This window comes from Schistocerca serialis, chromosome 8, assembly GCF_023864345.2.
Source record: "Schistocerca serialis cubense isolate TAMUIC-IGC-003099 chromosome 8, iqSchSeri2.2, whole genome shotgun sequence".
NCBI classification, from domain to species: domain Eukaryota; kingdom Metazoa; phylum Arthropoda; class Insecta; order Orthoptera; family Acrididae; genus Schistocerca; species Schistocerca serialis.
The window spans coordinates 351,220,159-351,237,272 of record NC_064645.1 but is presented as its reverse complement, the minus strand read 5'-3'; the positions used below and the strand labels follow the sequence as shown (position 1 = coordinate 351,237,272).

At 39.5% G+C, this 17,114-nt stretch overlaps 1 protein-coding gene across 4 annotated transcripts in view; it reads left to right on the top strand.

Annotated features, from left to right (window-relative positions):
* Window positions 1-17,114, top strand: part of LOC126416643 (sister chromatid cohesion protein DCC1) — a 108,490-nt gene that overhangs the window by 26,039 nt on the left and 65,337 nt on the right. For all 4 annotated transcript variants that reach the window (XM_050084432.1, XM_050084436.1, XM_050084435.1 and 1 more), the window contains one exon: window positions 3,555-3,723. In XM_050084432.1, the coding sequence (XP_049940389.1) occupies window positions 3,555-3,723 (169 nt within the window). The remainder of the gene's footprint in view (window positions 1-3,554; window positions 3,724-17,114) is intronic.

Genomic DNA, 17,114 nt, shown 5'->3' with positions numbered 1-17,114 from the left:
AATTCCAGCACTGTTAAAAAAAAAGAAGCTACTGGCCATCTCCTTGTAATTCTTGAAACTGACTAACAGGCACACATTTTGTCTACAGCATCAACTCCACCTTTTGTCATGTAGTCAGCTATGATTTCAGGTTTGTTTGTTTCTTCATCATCTGCCACCATGTTATGCATAGTAAATAAATGTTTGATAACATGGTTTAAGCGAGGAACCTTTGAAACTAGGTATTAGCATTTGAAACTAAGATCTTATCCTCCTGAAATCCAAACATTACACTTCCAGTTGCTCTTGTTTTGCTTGGGAGAAATCCTGGAGGAATTTCATGCCTGTTCTTCCTGATTTTACCAATGCAGGTGATTTTTGTCTGCAGCAGATATGCAGAAAGGAAGTAACTTGTGTTCCAATCATCAATTGCAACACTCCAGTCATAGTTTTATATAGGCTACACAAGTCTTTTCACAATGTCCTCAGGAGCATTAGACACCTGATATTGCTCTTCTGGTTGCATGCTGCAGTAAACCCCCAGATTACTGCAATAAGATGTTTTTGCATCACATAGTGCAAACATTTTTATCTCATATTTAGCTGGTTTGCTGGGTATGTACTGAATCCATCCCCAGCAGCCTCTGAAAGGGTGACACATTTTGTCTGTTGTGGTGAATTCACTCAGACTGTAAGAACTTTGACAGTAACAAAAGTGTCCAATACTGTATTAATTGAAGGCAACTTATCAGCTTTCTCCTGATGATCCTCATTTCCACACCATTAAAATGCATATAGCGTAGAGGAAATGAAAGCCTTTTGTAACCCACTGCAGTCCTAAACAGTTGCATTCCTGTTACATCAGCTGCCCAGTGTTCAGTACATTAGCATAATGACCTTTTCTTGTTCCAACCGTAAAAAGAATCCCAAACACAGCCATCATTTTGTGTCTTGATGTCACTTTAGTATCTCTTTCGTGCAAAATTGATGCGTATCTTGCTGTGCATTTATATACAATTTTCAGAAAAGCACTAACTTCATCAGTTATATCCATCACATTTCTCATTGGACCTGGTAGAATTTGCACAGTGTTTTTTCTCTAGAGTTTTGATGTTTTAGCACACTCACTTTTACACCAATGCATAACTTTGTCTTTTCGAATAAAGAACTCCCGCACATCTGCTCTCTCTCTTTAGATCCTCACCATGCTCACCTTCAAGTTGAAATTCACTGTCATGGTCATCATATTCAGTGTTAGCATCACTCAAATCCACTTCACTTTCCTCCAGGTCTGAAAAGTCTGGATAGAACTCATTAGCACTTTCTTGGAATAGTTTGCGAATTTCCTCGTCTGATACATCCTTCAAACTGAAATAAAACACCAAACAAGATGAAATGAATAAGTAAACTCAGATGCCAGTATAACTGAATTAACATTTAATGTGCAATAAAACAAAATAAACAACTATGATAAGTATAGTTAACTTTTTATTATATTTACCTCTCCATGTTGACTGCTGGTACAAAGCTTGCAACTGTCATTGTACTTTTTGCAATTTTTGACACCTTGTTGCTTACAATTTAGAAAACAAACTGAGAAAGCTAACCAAAGAAACTGAAGTCACTTTAAATTGTCAAAAAAGTGTCAACATGGTGGAATACATGGAAGCAGTGGTGCAATAGCTCAAGGTTAAGGGGCTCTGGAAAGGCTCAAAATCATGAAAAGTTCAATTTTTACTTTTTTGCGTTTTCTGAATCTGCAGACTATTACCTTTTAATAGATATATAATTTATTCAATTCCGAAGACTACAACTATTTTTAAATTTGTTTTGAAATGTGTTCTACATGGGCGTGACCCACTGTGACGCTGTTAAACTGCTGTCAAATGGTGTTATTATTAACGTCCGTGTTCATCAGGTACATTTTAGTGATGTGAGATAAAGTATGTGTTGTGGCTAACCTGTGATGGTTCAATATATATCGCTGGTGTGATTGTCGATTGTTTCATGTTTATTTACTCTGTCGTTATCTCGAAAATATTCGTAATTAATTCTGTTTCTTGAGTCTCTGTTTTGTTGAAGTATAATAATGAGTAAAAGTAAAGTTATTAGAAATCCTCTGAAGGCTTTTAAGAAAAGGAGAAATGTTGGAAAGCCAAAGGTATGTGTTATTACTGTAAACAATAAAGACGATAACCAAGTGAGTGAACCTAACCTCTCAAGTACACCTGCCCATAGCAGTCAAAGTGGGAAAGAAGAAGCTTGGTTCAATGAGTGAAAACTATGAATGTTTTATGGGCGAATCGGATGTGAATGAAATATTTGATATGTCGGTTCTCAAAGGAATTTTTTCAAACTGTGTAAGATGTATTCTTTGTAGTGAAGTTGGTCTGGAACTCTCCATAATAAAGCACGTAGGACTTGCTAGTGAAATACAACTGAAATGTGATAAGTGTTCATACATGACCACCTTTTGGAACAGTGTTGCAGTAACTGCAACTGAAGAAAATGGTAGCAAAATCTACGAACACAACAACGAGCGATGCTTGCTTTAGACAAGGAACGCCTTCGGGCTGCAGACAGGGCTGTAAAGAGTCTAGAAATACAAGCAAGAGTAAACAGGAGGAGGAACAAGAGGAAACTGGAGGAGGAGTTTGTAGAGGATGAAGATAATCCATCCTATGGACCTGGAATGCACTAAAAAGTTAATTGAATCTTTGTCGCTCGATTCCCAAAACTTTTATTTTATCATACTAATTACATGTTTTCTAAGGATCTTCCAAACATATTTGTTTCAAACTTTCAGTAAATGTTACACAGTACCTTCTGCATAATTTAACACAGCCTTTTTCCAAAAAACTGTATATTTTTGAATATATAAATAAAAAATTGCAAAAAAATGTTGTGAATTTTCATTACAATTGAAAAAAAATTATCTTTAATAACTGAACTAAAATTTTGTAAAATCCCTGTGTTAAGTTGTAGCCCATGTTCCAATAAATAATCTGTAAAAAGTTCAACTTTCTACCTCAAATACTTTGTGAGGAAAAATGTAATTTATAAGCGTTATTTTAACATTGCAAGTATAGGGCATTCCGGAGCCCCTTAAGGCATTGATAGGTCATAAAAACCACTGCTGTTGTACTTTTTACAAAAGTGCACCTGGTCAAGGGTTAAGTGCCTGGCAAATGCTTCAGATCATTTTCACTCACAGTACTGTATTTAATACTTTTTGCTGTAGCATTAGTGATTGTAAGATTTATACAGTTGGAATGTCAGGATGCTGTATATGTCATTTGGGGAAGAAAGTGAAATATGCCATTTTTAAGTATTAATGATTTCTCTAGATTTTTGTCTTAACCATCATATCTAAAGTTGACAGCTGTATGACAAACCTGAACGATGATCATTGATGATCATCGTTCTTTTATTTGTGATTCTTGAGTTACATCTTTGAAATGTATGATTCTGTACTTTCTATAAAATGTAACTTGCTTGTTATTCTCTTATTTTCTTCACACCTGTCCAACATATTTATTACCTAGTAATCTTCAGTTTGTGGTTTTGCTTTTCAGTTTAGTTCTTCGTGGAGGGAAAGAAGAAAGTGCTGTTTTGTGCACACAAAACAAAACATTTGAAATAAAGGAAGCAGAGACTTCAAACTCTATGTTGCTGCTTCCAGGGATCTCTTGGTCACATGATGCTGACATTGATACAGAGGATCGCATCTTGGATGAGTGTCAAGTGAGTGAAACATCAGCTCTTACCATGGTGTTCTGTTATACACTCAGTCTTAATTTAGATAATGTGTAAGGAGGAAGATGCAAGAAAATCTCATACAGTGGTAATATCATATGCTGTGACTCTGTGGAACCTGAAGACTGAAGGTACAGTAAATCATTCACAGGTGAAACTTGCAAAACAATTTGAGATTCTGGTAGCAATTAATAACATGTTGGCTTTCTTGCTGAGAACTGTTTAAAATATTGTAAAGTGACTATCAAGTACTTCCCACTGCAGTCAGTGGGCAGAGTTGACATTCCTGATTTGTGTCTGTCATAAAAACCAAGTAACAGGCTTTTCATTATATTTGTCCATGAACCATGGACCTTGCCATTGGTGGGGAGGCTTGTGTGCCTAAACGATACAAATACTTTCGAAAAAGACTTCCTGACACTTCAATCTATACTCGATGTTAACAAATTTCTCTTCTTCAGAAACGCTTTCCTTGCCATTCCCAGTCTACGTTTTATATCCTCTCTACTTCGACCATCATCAATTATTTTGCTCCCCAAATAGTAAAACTCATTTACTACTTTAAGTGTCTCATTACCTAATCTAATTACCTCAGCATCACCGGAGTTAATGTGACTACATTCCATTATCCTCGTTTTACGTTTGTTGACGTTCATCTTGTATCCTCCTTTCAAGACACTGTCCGTTCTGTTCCACTGCTCTTCCAGGTCCTTTGCTGTCTCTGACAGAATTACAATGTCATCGCGAACCTCAATGTTTTTATTTCTTCTCCATGGATTTTTAATAACTACTCCGAATTTTTCTTTTGTTTCCTTTATTGTTTGCTCAATGTACAAATTGAATAAAATCGGGGATAGGCTACAACCCTGTCTCACTCTCTTCCCAACCACTGCTTCCCTTTCATGCCCCTCGACTCTTATAACTGCCATCTGGTTTCTGTACAAATTGTAAGTAGCCTTTCGCTCCCTGTATTTTACTCCTGCCACCTTCAGAATTCAAAAGAGAGTATTCTAGTCAACATTGTCTCTAAACAAATGCTAGAAACATAGGTTTGTGTTTCATTAATCTATCTTCTAAGATAGGTCGTAGGGTCAGTATTGCCTCACATGTTCCAACATTTCTACGGAATCCAAACTGATCTTCTACATCTACTTCTACATCCATACTCCGCAAGCCACCTGACGATGCTTGACGGAGGGTACTTTGAGTACCTCTATCGGTTCTCCCTTTTATTCCAGTCTCGTATTGTTCGTGGAAAGAAAGATTGTCAGTATGCCTCTGTGTGGGCTCTAATGTCTCAGATTTTATCCTCATGGTCTCTTCGTGAGATATACATAGGAGGGAGCAATATACTGCTTGACTCCTCGGTGAAGGTATGTTCTCGAAACTTCAACAAAAGCCCGTACCGGGCTACTGAGTGTCTCTCTTGCAGAGTCTTCCACTGGAGTTTATCTATCATCTCCGTAACGCTTTCGCAATTACTAACTGATCCTGTAACGAAGCGCACAGCTCTCCATTGGATCTTTTCTATCTCTTCCATCAACACTGTCTGGTACGGATCCACACTGGTGAACAGTATTCAAGCAGTGGGTGAACAAGTGTACTGTAACCTACTTCCTCTGTTTTCGGATTGCATTTCCGTAGGATTCTTCCAATGAATCTCAGTCTGGCATCTGCTTTGCTGATGATTAATTTTTTATGGTCATTCCATTTTAAATCACTCCTAATGCCTACTCCCAGATAATTTATGGAATTAACTACTTCCAATTGCTGACCCACTATATTGTAGCTAAATGATAAAGGATCTTTCTTTCTGTGTATTTGCTGCACATTACACTTGTCTACGTTGAGATTCAATTGCCATTCCCTGCACCATGCATCAACTCGTTGCAGATCCTCCTGCATTTCAGTACAATTTTCCATGATACAACGTGTCTATATACTACAGCATCGTTCACAAAAAGCCTCAGTGTATTTCCGATGTTATCCACAAGGTCATTTATGTATATTGTGAATAGCAGTGGTCCTACGACACTCCCTCGCGGCACACCTGAAATCACTCTTACTTCGGAAGACTTCCCCGAGGTCGGCTTCTACCAGTTTTTCCATTCGTCTGTAACGAATTCGCGTTAGTGTTTTGCAGCAGTGACTTATTAAACTGATAGTTCGGTAATTTTCACATCTGACAACACCTGCTTTCTTCGGGATTGGAATCAGTATATTCTTCTTGAAGTCTGAGGGTATTTCGTCTGTCTCATACGTCTTGCTCACCAGATGGTAGAGTTTTGTGAGTGCTGGCTCTCCCAAGGCTGTCAGTAGTTCTAATGGAATGTTGTCTACTTCCAGGACCTTGTTTTGACTCAGCTCTTTCAGTGCTCTGTCAAACTCTTCACACAACATCATATCTCCCATTTCCTCTTCATCTACATCCTCTTCCATTTCCATAATATTGTCCTAAGGACATCGCCCTTGTATAGGTCCTCCATATACTCCTTCCACTTTTTTCTGCTATCCCTTCTTTGCTTAGAACTCTTTTCTCGAAAGGTCTCTTTAATTTTCCTGTAGGCAGTATCTATCTTACCCCTAGTGAGATATGCCTCTACATTGTTACCTTTGTCGTCTAGCCATCCCTGCTTAGCCATTTTGCACTGCCTGTCGATCTCATTTTTTAGGCGTTTGTATTCCTTTTTGCCTGCTTCATTTACTGCATTTTTATATATTCTCCTTTCATCAATTAAATTCAATATATCTTCTGTTACCCAAGGATTTCTACTAGCCCTCATCTTTTTACCTACTTGATCCTCTGCTGCCTTAACTATTTCATCCCTCAAAGCTACCCATTCTTCTTCTACTGTGTTTCTTTCCCCCATTCCTGTCAATCGTTCCCTAATGCTCTCCCTGATACTGTCTACAACCTCTGGTTCTGTCAGTTTGTCCAAGTCCCACTCTCTACAACCTCTGGTTCTGTCAGTTTGTCCAAGTCCCATATCTTTAAATTCCCACCTTTTTGTAGTTTCTTCAGTTTTAATCTACAGTTCATAACCAATAGATTGTGGTCAGAGTCCACATCTGCCCCTGGAAATGCTGTACAATTTAAAACCTGGTTCCTAAATCTCTGTCTTACCATTATATAATCTATTTGAAACCTTCCAGTATCTCCAGGGTTCTTCGATGTATGCAACCTTCTTTCATGCTTGAACCAAGTGTTAGCTATGATTAAGTTATGCTCTGTGCAAAATTCTACCAGGCGGCTTCCTCTTTCATTTCTTACCCCCCTATCCATATTCACCTACTACGTTTCCTTCTCTTCCATTTCCTACTGTCAAATTTCAATCACCCATGGCTATTAAATTTTCGTCTCCCTTCACTATCTGAATAATTTCTTTTATCTCATCTTACATTTCATCAATCTCTTCGTCATCTACGGAGCTAGTTGGCATATAAATTTGTACTACTATGGTAGGCATGGACTTCGTGTCTATCTTGGCCACAATAATGCGGTCACTATGCTGTTTGTCATAGCTTACCCGCATTCCTATTTTTTTATTCATTATTAAACCTACTACTGCATTACCCCTATTTGATTTTTTGTTTATAACCCTGTATTCACCTGATCAGAAATCTTGTTCCTACTGCCTCCGAACTTCACTAATTCCCACCATACCTGACTTTAACCTATCTATTTCCCTTTTTAAATTTTCTAACCTGCCTGCCTGATTAAGAGATCTGACATTTCATACTCCGATCTGTAGAATGACAGTTTTATTTCCCCTGATAATGACGTCCTCTTGAGTAGTCCCCACCTGGAGATCTGAATGGGGGACTATTTTACCTCCGGAATATTTTACTCAAGAGGAGGTCATCATCATTTAACCATGCAGTAAAGCTGCATGCCCTTGGGAAAAATTACGGCTGTGGTTTCCCCTTGCTTTCAATTGTTCGCAGTACCAGCACAGCAAGGCCGTTTTCGTTAGTGTTACATGGTCAGATCAGTCAATCATCCAGATTGTTGTCCCCGCAACTACTGAAAAGGCTGCTGCCCCTCTTCAGGAACCACTTGTTAGTTTCGCCTCGTCAACAGATACCCCTCCGTTTTTGTTGCACTTACGGTATGGCTGTCTGTGTCACTGAGGCACGCAAGCCTCCCCACCAACAGCAACGTCCATGGTTCGTGGGGGCATTTCTGTTTATGTGATACCTTAGTCAGAACATATTATTTTCCATAGATCTGAACTGTGCGTCTGATCACCAAGAAGGCGGGAAAAGTACTTTTTCGTACTGTGCTAGTTATTTCAGAACTGGTCAAAATTGATCAATGCTTACTGGAGGTAACCAAATGAGAATGCTATGAAAATTGTAACTCTGACTTAGCATGCTCTTAATCTAATGCAGCCACTGGTGTTGCAAAAAGACAGATGAAGAACTGGTATGAACTGAACAGAAACATTTCTGTCCCACGTGATGTCACGTTGCTCAGACATAGAAAAGAAATAGTGGCAAGTTTTTGTGTTCCAGCCATTTCCATTTTGAAATAAAACATCCTGATTACTTTTGTCCTTGTTAGGCATGAAACTACAGTATATCCGATATAGGCAATGACAGTAATTCTTGGAAGATTTACATTAATTCTTGGAAGATTGAGTTTTAATTCATAGTTGGAGTAGAGAATTGGTGTAGGACAGTGAGAATCTTCTGTATAAGGATGCCACTGCAAAAGATGTCTGGGAACAATGAAGTGTTTGTAAAGTTACTAGCTGTTGTCTTCACCATACCTCAATTTGTTGAGGATTGACTGTTAGTGCTCCTAGTGCTGGAGAATTTCAAAATACTTTTCATATGCAATGGCATCCAGAAGCTATACATGTTGAAGAACCATGGGTAGAGTTCTTGAACAGAATGTTCGAATGGTTGTGGTATAAGGTGAATGTTAATTGCTAGACATTAGAAAAGTTCTGAAACTGAAGAAACACAGCTATACTATTAATATATCTGTAAAACTGTCATGACTGTCTGTTTGAACACACTAATCTCCAAAAATGACAAATTTTTATGGGGTTTCCTCAAGTAACGCAAGCATAGCTTGGGACAACATTCAGGCTTTATTTCATCTAAATCAGATCACGAAAAAAGACATAATTTAAAGTATTATAAATATAAAATTGTGTGTTTCTGTTATCTTTTCGTGACTAAAACACTGAATTGATTTTGATGAAGTTTAGTATGTAGGTAGCGCGAATGCTGAGGGAGGATATAGGTAGCAAAATGTGTAGTACAAGATATTTTTTGATTTGAGGAATATTACATGAATTAGGGAAAAACATTTTCTCCGAGAAAGCTACTTATTCTTTGACTTTTGAACTTTATCATATTTGTGAAAATGCTTTTATTAATTGATAAGTCCTACATAATATTGTCACATAGAGGAAGGTGTAAATAGATGAATGACAAACACTAACTTCACGTAACGAAGGTTTATTCAGCACTTGCCCGTACAAGAGCATGGAGCGAACTGTCACTGGCCAGAACACATACGGTATATATACACAGGGTGTCTACGACCTGGGACAACCGGAAGAAAACCTGGAAAAATCCGGGAATTTTTTTGAATTTCGGGAATTTTTCATTGTTTTTGTTCTCAGTTAAATTTTTGTAATTTTGACTGGTAAGACTGAATAGTCTAACAAAGGATATTATTGTATCCTGCTACTGCAGAATAATACTGCAGCAATAAAACATGAACGAGAGAAAAACTTAAATTGCAAAGGAAATGCGCCATATACAGCAACAAAACGCAGTGCTCATACAAGCGTCTGCCAACAGCAAAATGTGTCAAAGGCTTCAGGAAGACTATGCAATGCTTCGTAACAACAAATTGCCTCCGATGAGCGTGACGTCACAACTGTTAACATTAGATTTGTTTTAGCAGTTACGAGTGGGATCATGCGCATGCGCAATTGAGTAGTATCTTCTTCCGCTTCTGGCTACAGAAACATGGCTCTTGGATGTGTAAGTAGTCACAGCAAAAAAAAAAAGTGGGGGGGGGGGGGGCAGCTAGGTGCTACCGGGAAAAATTTTACTGGCGCGCCCCAGCTGCCAGATTGCGCAGCAGCCCTGGATCAGGAGGGAGGGGGAGGGGGCGGCGACAAATTCATATAAACCTTGTTTCACAAAGTGTCTTGTATCCAGCGCACATTGGTCTATCGATTATTCGTATGACTTTGAAACGTGTCCCTGTCGGTTTTTGAACATTGTTGAACACATTCTAAGTTGATTTCTGATTGAATCATAAGTTGATTTGTGAATGCGTGCATAGTGTACATGATGTCTCTGTCAGTGGAATCCTAGTCACATCTAGAAATAAACTTTCCTGCAGACAAAAGGGGCTATACGAGCTGAGCGGAGTATAGCCGAACGAAAGAAAGCCAACCACTGTCTGATTATGCGGTTGATTGTGTTTGCGAATGATTAGCGTTGTTACGATTACCAGCGAATCCATAGATTCAGGCTACCAGAGTGCGAATAAACTTTCCTGCAGACAAAAGGGGCTATACGAGCTGAGCGGAGTATAGCCGAACGAAAGAAAGCCAACCACTGTCTGATTATGCGGTTGATTGTGTTTGCGAATGATTAGCGTTGTTACGATTACCAGCGAATCCATAGATTCAGGCTACCAGAGTGGGAATAAACGACTAACAGGAATAACAGGTGAGAAAGATTACATATTATCTTCTTGGTGTATCCAAGAAAATGAAATTTTGACAGAAAATTTTTGGCCAGATCGCTATACTTGCAAGGGTCAGTTGTACAGTCTCTGGCTAGCAGCCACTTTAAGGTCTGTTCTGGAAGCAGCGTGGACAATGTGTTGTACGAACACGTAACAATGCCTAACCGGAGAATAATTGCGGGTAACTAAACTGGTGATTCTGGCAGAGTTAGTGAAGTTAACCGGCGAATAAACTTTGACATTGGCAGGAATAGATACAGAATTAGTGATGACGAGATTGTTTGTTAGAACGAGGAAGGAGAAGAAACGGGGACATCACACAAATTATGGAAGAATATGACGATTCCAAATTTATATAATAATTTCGCACTACTACTTTTCGATCTCATGCTTGAGAAACTGGAGCGTATGAATGAAGTGTAAAACTATTTCCCAATGTAAAGCTTTTTGCTTGTAGTAGGCCTAATAGGCATTTGATATTGGTACTTTGTGAATTATATTCTGCTTGTTATAAAAATCACGATTTCTGCCAAAACAGTCTTTTTTATTTGGCATGTGTTACAATTGCTGCAGTATTATAAAGGCTTATTTTGTTTTATCTCGCAGACAGTTACAAAATATAGGTAATCAGGTCGAGAAACCATACCAGTCTTCGGCCTATTTGTAATTGCAGCTTTTTCAGTATTAGACTACGACATTTTGATTTTTCATGTAGCAAAACGTTTGACGAACTTTGATGAGGTAACAGATCCTTTCGCAGAAAGGAAAGCACGCCATGTAAATCTGTTGCAAGATTAGAGAGAAAAAATTCTAGGAGCTAAGGATTGAAGAAATTTGTACTGTCTTGCTTGTCTCTTCTCTTTACTGGTTTTATGTATCCTATACTTAATTTTATGTCACACAAAGCTGCAGGTTGTTACCTAATAGGGAATAAAGAGTGCAAATTTTCTGAAGAGTTTAAAAAAAAAAAAAGAGAGGGGGACAGGGTGTCAAACCGGCCTACTGGAAGCAGGAGAAGGCACCATAGGACATTTTAATTTCCACTGCCCTGAATATAGTTTTTTATGGCATCCAGTACAAAATATACACGTTTAAATTCCACAGACCGAAATACAGTGATGTGCGATAGAAGAATGCTGTGTGAAGAGGTGTGACGCTGCACTTTGGCACACTTAAGATGAGATAACATGTCTTACAATTCCTCAGACACGTATGTTTTATGTATCAGAGTCTTCAGAATGATGTGCGCTACAAAACGAACATATTTTTGAAAATTCGATTTTTTTTAGATTTTTGACGTCCCATCTCAAACGCTTGAGGGACGCCACTATCTACTATGCCCCGGTTTGGAAATATCGTAGATATGGGTCTGATGCGCAGAGCAGTCCGAGTTATAATAGGGAAGTGGGTAGTCCTCATGTGACCCGTGTTAACATTTAGTGATTTTGCTGATTCCTCTTTGTCTACTGCACTCAAGTGAAATGAAAACAAAATTGATTTCTTTGGCCGGGAGCTATCATGTGAATTAAAATACATTCACATAATTACGGAAGGCTAAAATACGTTATTAGTTTCAGATTTTATTTTATTTCCACCTTTCTGACAGTCGAGCATTAATTGTTATGGCATTATGCCATAATGCCATAAAAAAGAACCAGACATGAAATAACAAAGTACTGGTACCCAAGGAAATTTACATCCCGAAACCACATTGAAAAGCTTAATATCAGGTCGATGCCTACTTCACTGGGAATCTGGGACTCATTTAAAAATCAGCTCTTTGATGACAAGCCACTTAGAAGAATTTATAGCCCAGAAGATCACGCTTTTGTGTCGTTATTAAAAAAAATTTACTGGCACATTTGTGTGATATATCTTAAAATGTAGTACATGCATAAAAGACCAACATTATATGTGAAACCTTAGGTTCTCGTGCAGTGTATTGGCCTTAGAGACCATTTTTGTATGTGAAAGCTTTGTTTTTCTTGTAGCAACATTATATATATTAATGTAAACCTTTAACTTTTCCTGTTCGTGTGTTCGCTCTACTTAACAGTGATGTTGCTATTGGTTGACTACAGCACGTGACCGAAGCTCTGAATATCCGCTGTCATCGGCTGGCGACATCAAGTGACATGAGCTATGACTGGCTTAAAAATACACATCGCAACCTCGAAAGTAACATGCAGTGTTTGGGTGGAATTCGAATTAATACTTTCGTAATACGAAAATATGCAGCGTACATGTTACTGCACATCAAACAACTTTCCAAAAGGTGTTTCGTTTTCTAAAGTGCCGGGAAATTCTACGCCCGTGTATAAAACCATAACCATTCAAAGGATTGATAAGTTATACAGTTCTGAGAGAAAAAATACTGCCAATTAACAGGGAAAAGCTGTTTCCACCCTGGAGAAAGTGTATTTTTAACCGGGAAATTCGGGAATTTTTTTCCTTGTCTATGTATACACCCTGATACAGCTACAGAACATTCCAGTACAGTGATTCTTGCCATTTGTGGATACTTCTAGTATGTACTCGAACCAAATATAGAAATTAAAATTTTTCAGTTCAGGTGAGTTTTGAACTCACGGTCCTCCATGCAACAATCTAGTATCATAAACACTACACTACGGCGACTGCGGTACTCGGCTTCTTCTGTGACATTGCTCCCTCCTTAAGAGAACAGTGCCTCGGCGTTATGTCCTTCTAGTCCGGTAACGAGTCATCGGTCCTGCATACTCCGACTCCCGATGACTGATGCTCGCCCTGGCGGTGATCTTCTTAGAACTTCCCTTGCCGCTATGTTCTTCGTTACCTTTCCGCTTGTTGCCTGTCGCTGGAGCTTCGAATTTACCCTGGGTTGCAGGATCCTTATAGGGCTTCATTTGAAGGACATGGACTGTATCTCTGATCTTTCCTCTTCTTGTGTCGGGGTCCAAATCTTCAACTTCATAAGTAACATCATACCACTGTCTTACGGCCTTATAAGGTTCATAGCAGTGCCTGAGGAGCTTCTCAGAGAGACCAACCTTCCGAACAGGAGTGACGGTCCAGACGAAGTCACCAGGCTGGCAGACAACAGGGCGGTGGCTCGCATTATACCTTCGGCAATCATTTTCTTGAGCCTGCAGCATGTGGAGTCGAGCTAACTGCCGAGCATCCTCAGCTCTGGTTAACACCTGGCCGATGTACTCATCATCCACGTCATCAAGATGTAATGGAAACACAGTGTCCATCGTAGTCGTCGCCTCACACCCACGCACAAGGAAAAATGGCGTAAATCCTGTGGTGTCTTGTTTGGTGGTGTTAGAGGCAAATGTCATGAAAGGTTGCACCTCATCCCAATTGCTCTGCTCAACATTGACGAACGTTGATAGCATATCGACCCAGGTCTTGTTAAGGCTTTCAGTAAGCCCGTTAGCTTGTGGATGCTAGGCAGTCGTCATGTGATTTATGTTGCACTGACGGTTTATCTCTGTCACAAGATTCTATAGAAAAACTTTCCCTCAATCCGTAATTAACGACCTTGGGGCACCATGTTTTAATACAGTGTCTTCTACGATGAATTTAGGTACCTCGAATGCTTCGGCCATTTTCACGTCTTTTGTAATGGCATAGCGTGTCAGATAATCAGTGCAAACAATAATCCATCTATTGCCACTAGCAGACGTTGGAAATCGTCCGAGGAGGTCAATCCCAACACGTTGGAAAGGCGTTGGAATTGGTATGAGTCGGCCAGGTGGTTTCTGAGGAACCCCCTTTCTCCTTTGGCACTCTCGACAGTGCGACACACAGCGACGGACACTCCTAAATAAACTTGACCAGAAAAATCTGTTACAGATTCTACCGTATGACTTAATAAATCCTAAATGTCCAGCCTCAGGTGTGTCATGGAATTTCTGTAGAACATCTAAGCGCATGTGTGTAGGAATCACTGGTAGCCACCTCTTTCCAAATGGATTGAAGTTTTTCCTGCAAAGTAATCCATTAACTACCTTAAATTGTCCTTTCACATCCTCTGACCGATTTAAGGCAAGCATAATTTGATATATCGTGGCGTCCTTCTTCTGCTCGGCAGAGAGATCCTGGAGTGCAGCGAGACAGTCACTATCTTCATCAAAGTCTTGATGGTCTTGCACAGGGTTTCTTGAGAGACAGTTGGCATCTTGGTGTTTTCTTCCACTTTTGTACACTATGGTAATGTTGTACTCTTGAAGATGTAGTGCCCATCTGGCAAGTCGTCCTGTTGGATCCTTAAGACCTGTCAACCAACAAAGTGAATGATGGTCTGTAACAACTGTTAATGGCCTTCCATAGAGATACTGTCGAAATTTGCACATGGCTCAGATCACAGCAAGACATTCTCTTTTTGTAGTTGAGTAGTTTCCCTCGGCTTTTGTAAGTGTCCTGGAAGCATAGGCTATAACCTTCTCTTTTCCATCCGAAATCTGCGCCAGAACAGCACCAAACCCATACCCACTGGCATCTGTGTTTAGTTCTGTAGGTGCTCTCTCATAAAATAGGCCAAACACAGGGTTAGTCGTCAGAGCTTTTCGCAGCACATCAAAAGAATCTTGTTGAGCACAACCATAGATACATTTAGCATCAACTTTTAACAACTCTTGGAGTGGCCTGGCTTTGATACAAAAGTCTTTGATAAAACGACAGTAATAAGAACACAATCCGAGGAAACTTCTCACATCTCTAATACTTTCAGAAATAGGAAATTCTGTTATAGCTCTCACCTTTTCTGCATTGGATGCACACCTTCGTTTGACACAAGGTGCCAGAGTATTCTGATTTCTTTTGCTCCAAAGAGACACTTTCTTGGATTAAGTTTCAGTCCAGCTTGTTGGAGACTTTTAAGAATGGCCCTCAGCGGTGGTGAATGCAGTTTTCTCATGATCAGCCTCATCTACTTCGATTTGCCAGTATCCCGAGTACATGTCCATGGTTGAGAAAAACTTAGCCCGCTTCAGACAATCTAGTGTATCGTTAATTCGTGGAAGAGGGTAAACGTCCTTTTTAGTTATCTTATTAAGCTTCATATAATCAACACAAAAGCATCAACTGCCATCCTTCTTCCTGATGAGAACACTGGTGACGACCATGGGCTCTGCGAAACCTGAATGATGTCATTCTTCATTATTTTCTCTACTTCGTCGTGCATTATTCGACGTTCCGTTGCTGACACTCGGTATGCTCTGTGGCTTATTGGTTGATGGTCTTCACTGCTAATCCGGTGCTTCACTGTCGATTTGTCTAATTTGCTCTTCACCTATGGATTGAAGCATTCAGAGAACTGAAGAATGCCAAGTAGCTTCTTCTGTTGTTCCTTAGTGAGATCTGGTGATAGTCGAGCTAGGAGATCTTGTCTCATAGTGGTAGTGCTAATTTCGCCCACAGACTCGGCATGTGAGGTTTCTATGATGCTCAGCTGTTCTGCAGTCAATGGCTCAGCATTTGCTGTGCACATGCGTCTTGGAAGGATCTGTGGTTCTCGGCTACAGTTAACTATCCACAATTCACTATTCGGCTTCTTCTCCGACAATATGGTTCAACATAATGAATACAATGCTTATACAATTCTCAACATGTTTAATCCGTACCTCTATACTATAATACAATACATGCAAAAGTAACTCTGTTAAGTTTTGATTACTAAACTGTTGAACCAATTTCAGTGAAATTTGGTATGGAGGTAGCGTGTATCCTGGGGAGGAATATGAAGTGTCAAGTTGGGGATCGAAAACAGTGAACATAAACAACATTTAAAAAATTATTAAATTTCTTGCATAATGCACCCACTGTATAATGTAAAGCTACTTCAGCAGCAGAATGCATAGATGCCCGCACCTGTCTATGCCCATCCATGTACTGGCTCCATTCGGCAGGAACACTGTATGCATGCCACGTCATAGTGACAGCAGCTGATTTTATTGAATGTTCAATAGCTTGCTTTACTTTCCATCACTCATCATAACAAAATTACTCATATGCGAACATGGCTGTGGGGTAACAGCTAGTTTCAAATAAAGTACCAAAGTGGAAAAACTCTCCCACTAAAGGAAACTGGCTGATAGGGTTACCTTTATGTTTTCGTTCGTTTCTTTAAACTGTTTCAGGTAAATGCAGGTATTGTTCCTTTGAAAAGGAGACTGTCATTTTCTTTTCCCACCTTTGTCCATTTGATCTTGTGTGCTGTCTCTAATGACCTTCTCAGCAATTGTATGTTAAACCTTAACCGGTAATCCAGTTTTCTGTAGATTTCATCTCATTTGTAGCTAAGGATTTCTGCTTCGTATTTGCTGTACTTCACTTAAAATAACTTTGAACTATCAGTGAGTCAAGTAGTAGGGGGTCAGGCAACACCCAACCAGAGTTCTTTCTCATACTCCACATGCTCAGTTTGTTGTGTTTGGTTGGTACATGCCTTTTGAGGCAGACAGGGAAGAGCCAAACATGGAATAAGGTATGTTGATTGCATGGGCACATGATATACTGTGTCATACTCCACAAGCAACCGTACAGGGTGTGACGAGAGTTCTGTGGCTGTAACTGTCATTTCGCCATTTCTTGCTTGATTTGACAATTGAGTGAGGGAAGACAAGTCAGTAAGCCTATGTATGTATGGTGGTTTCTTCATTAATGTCAT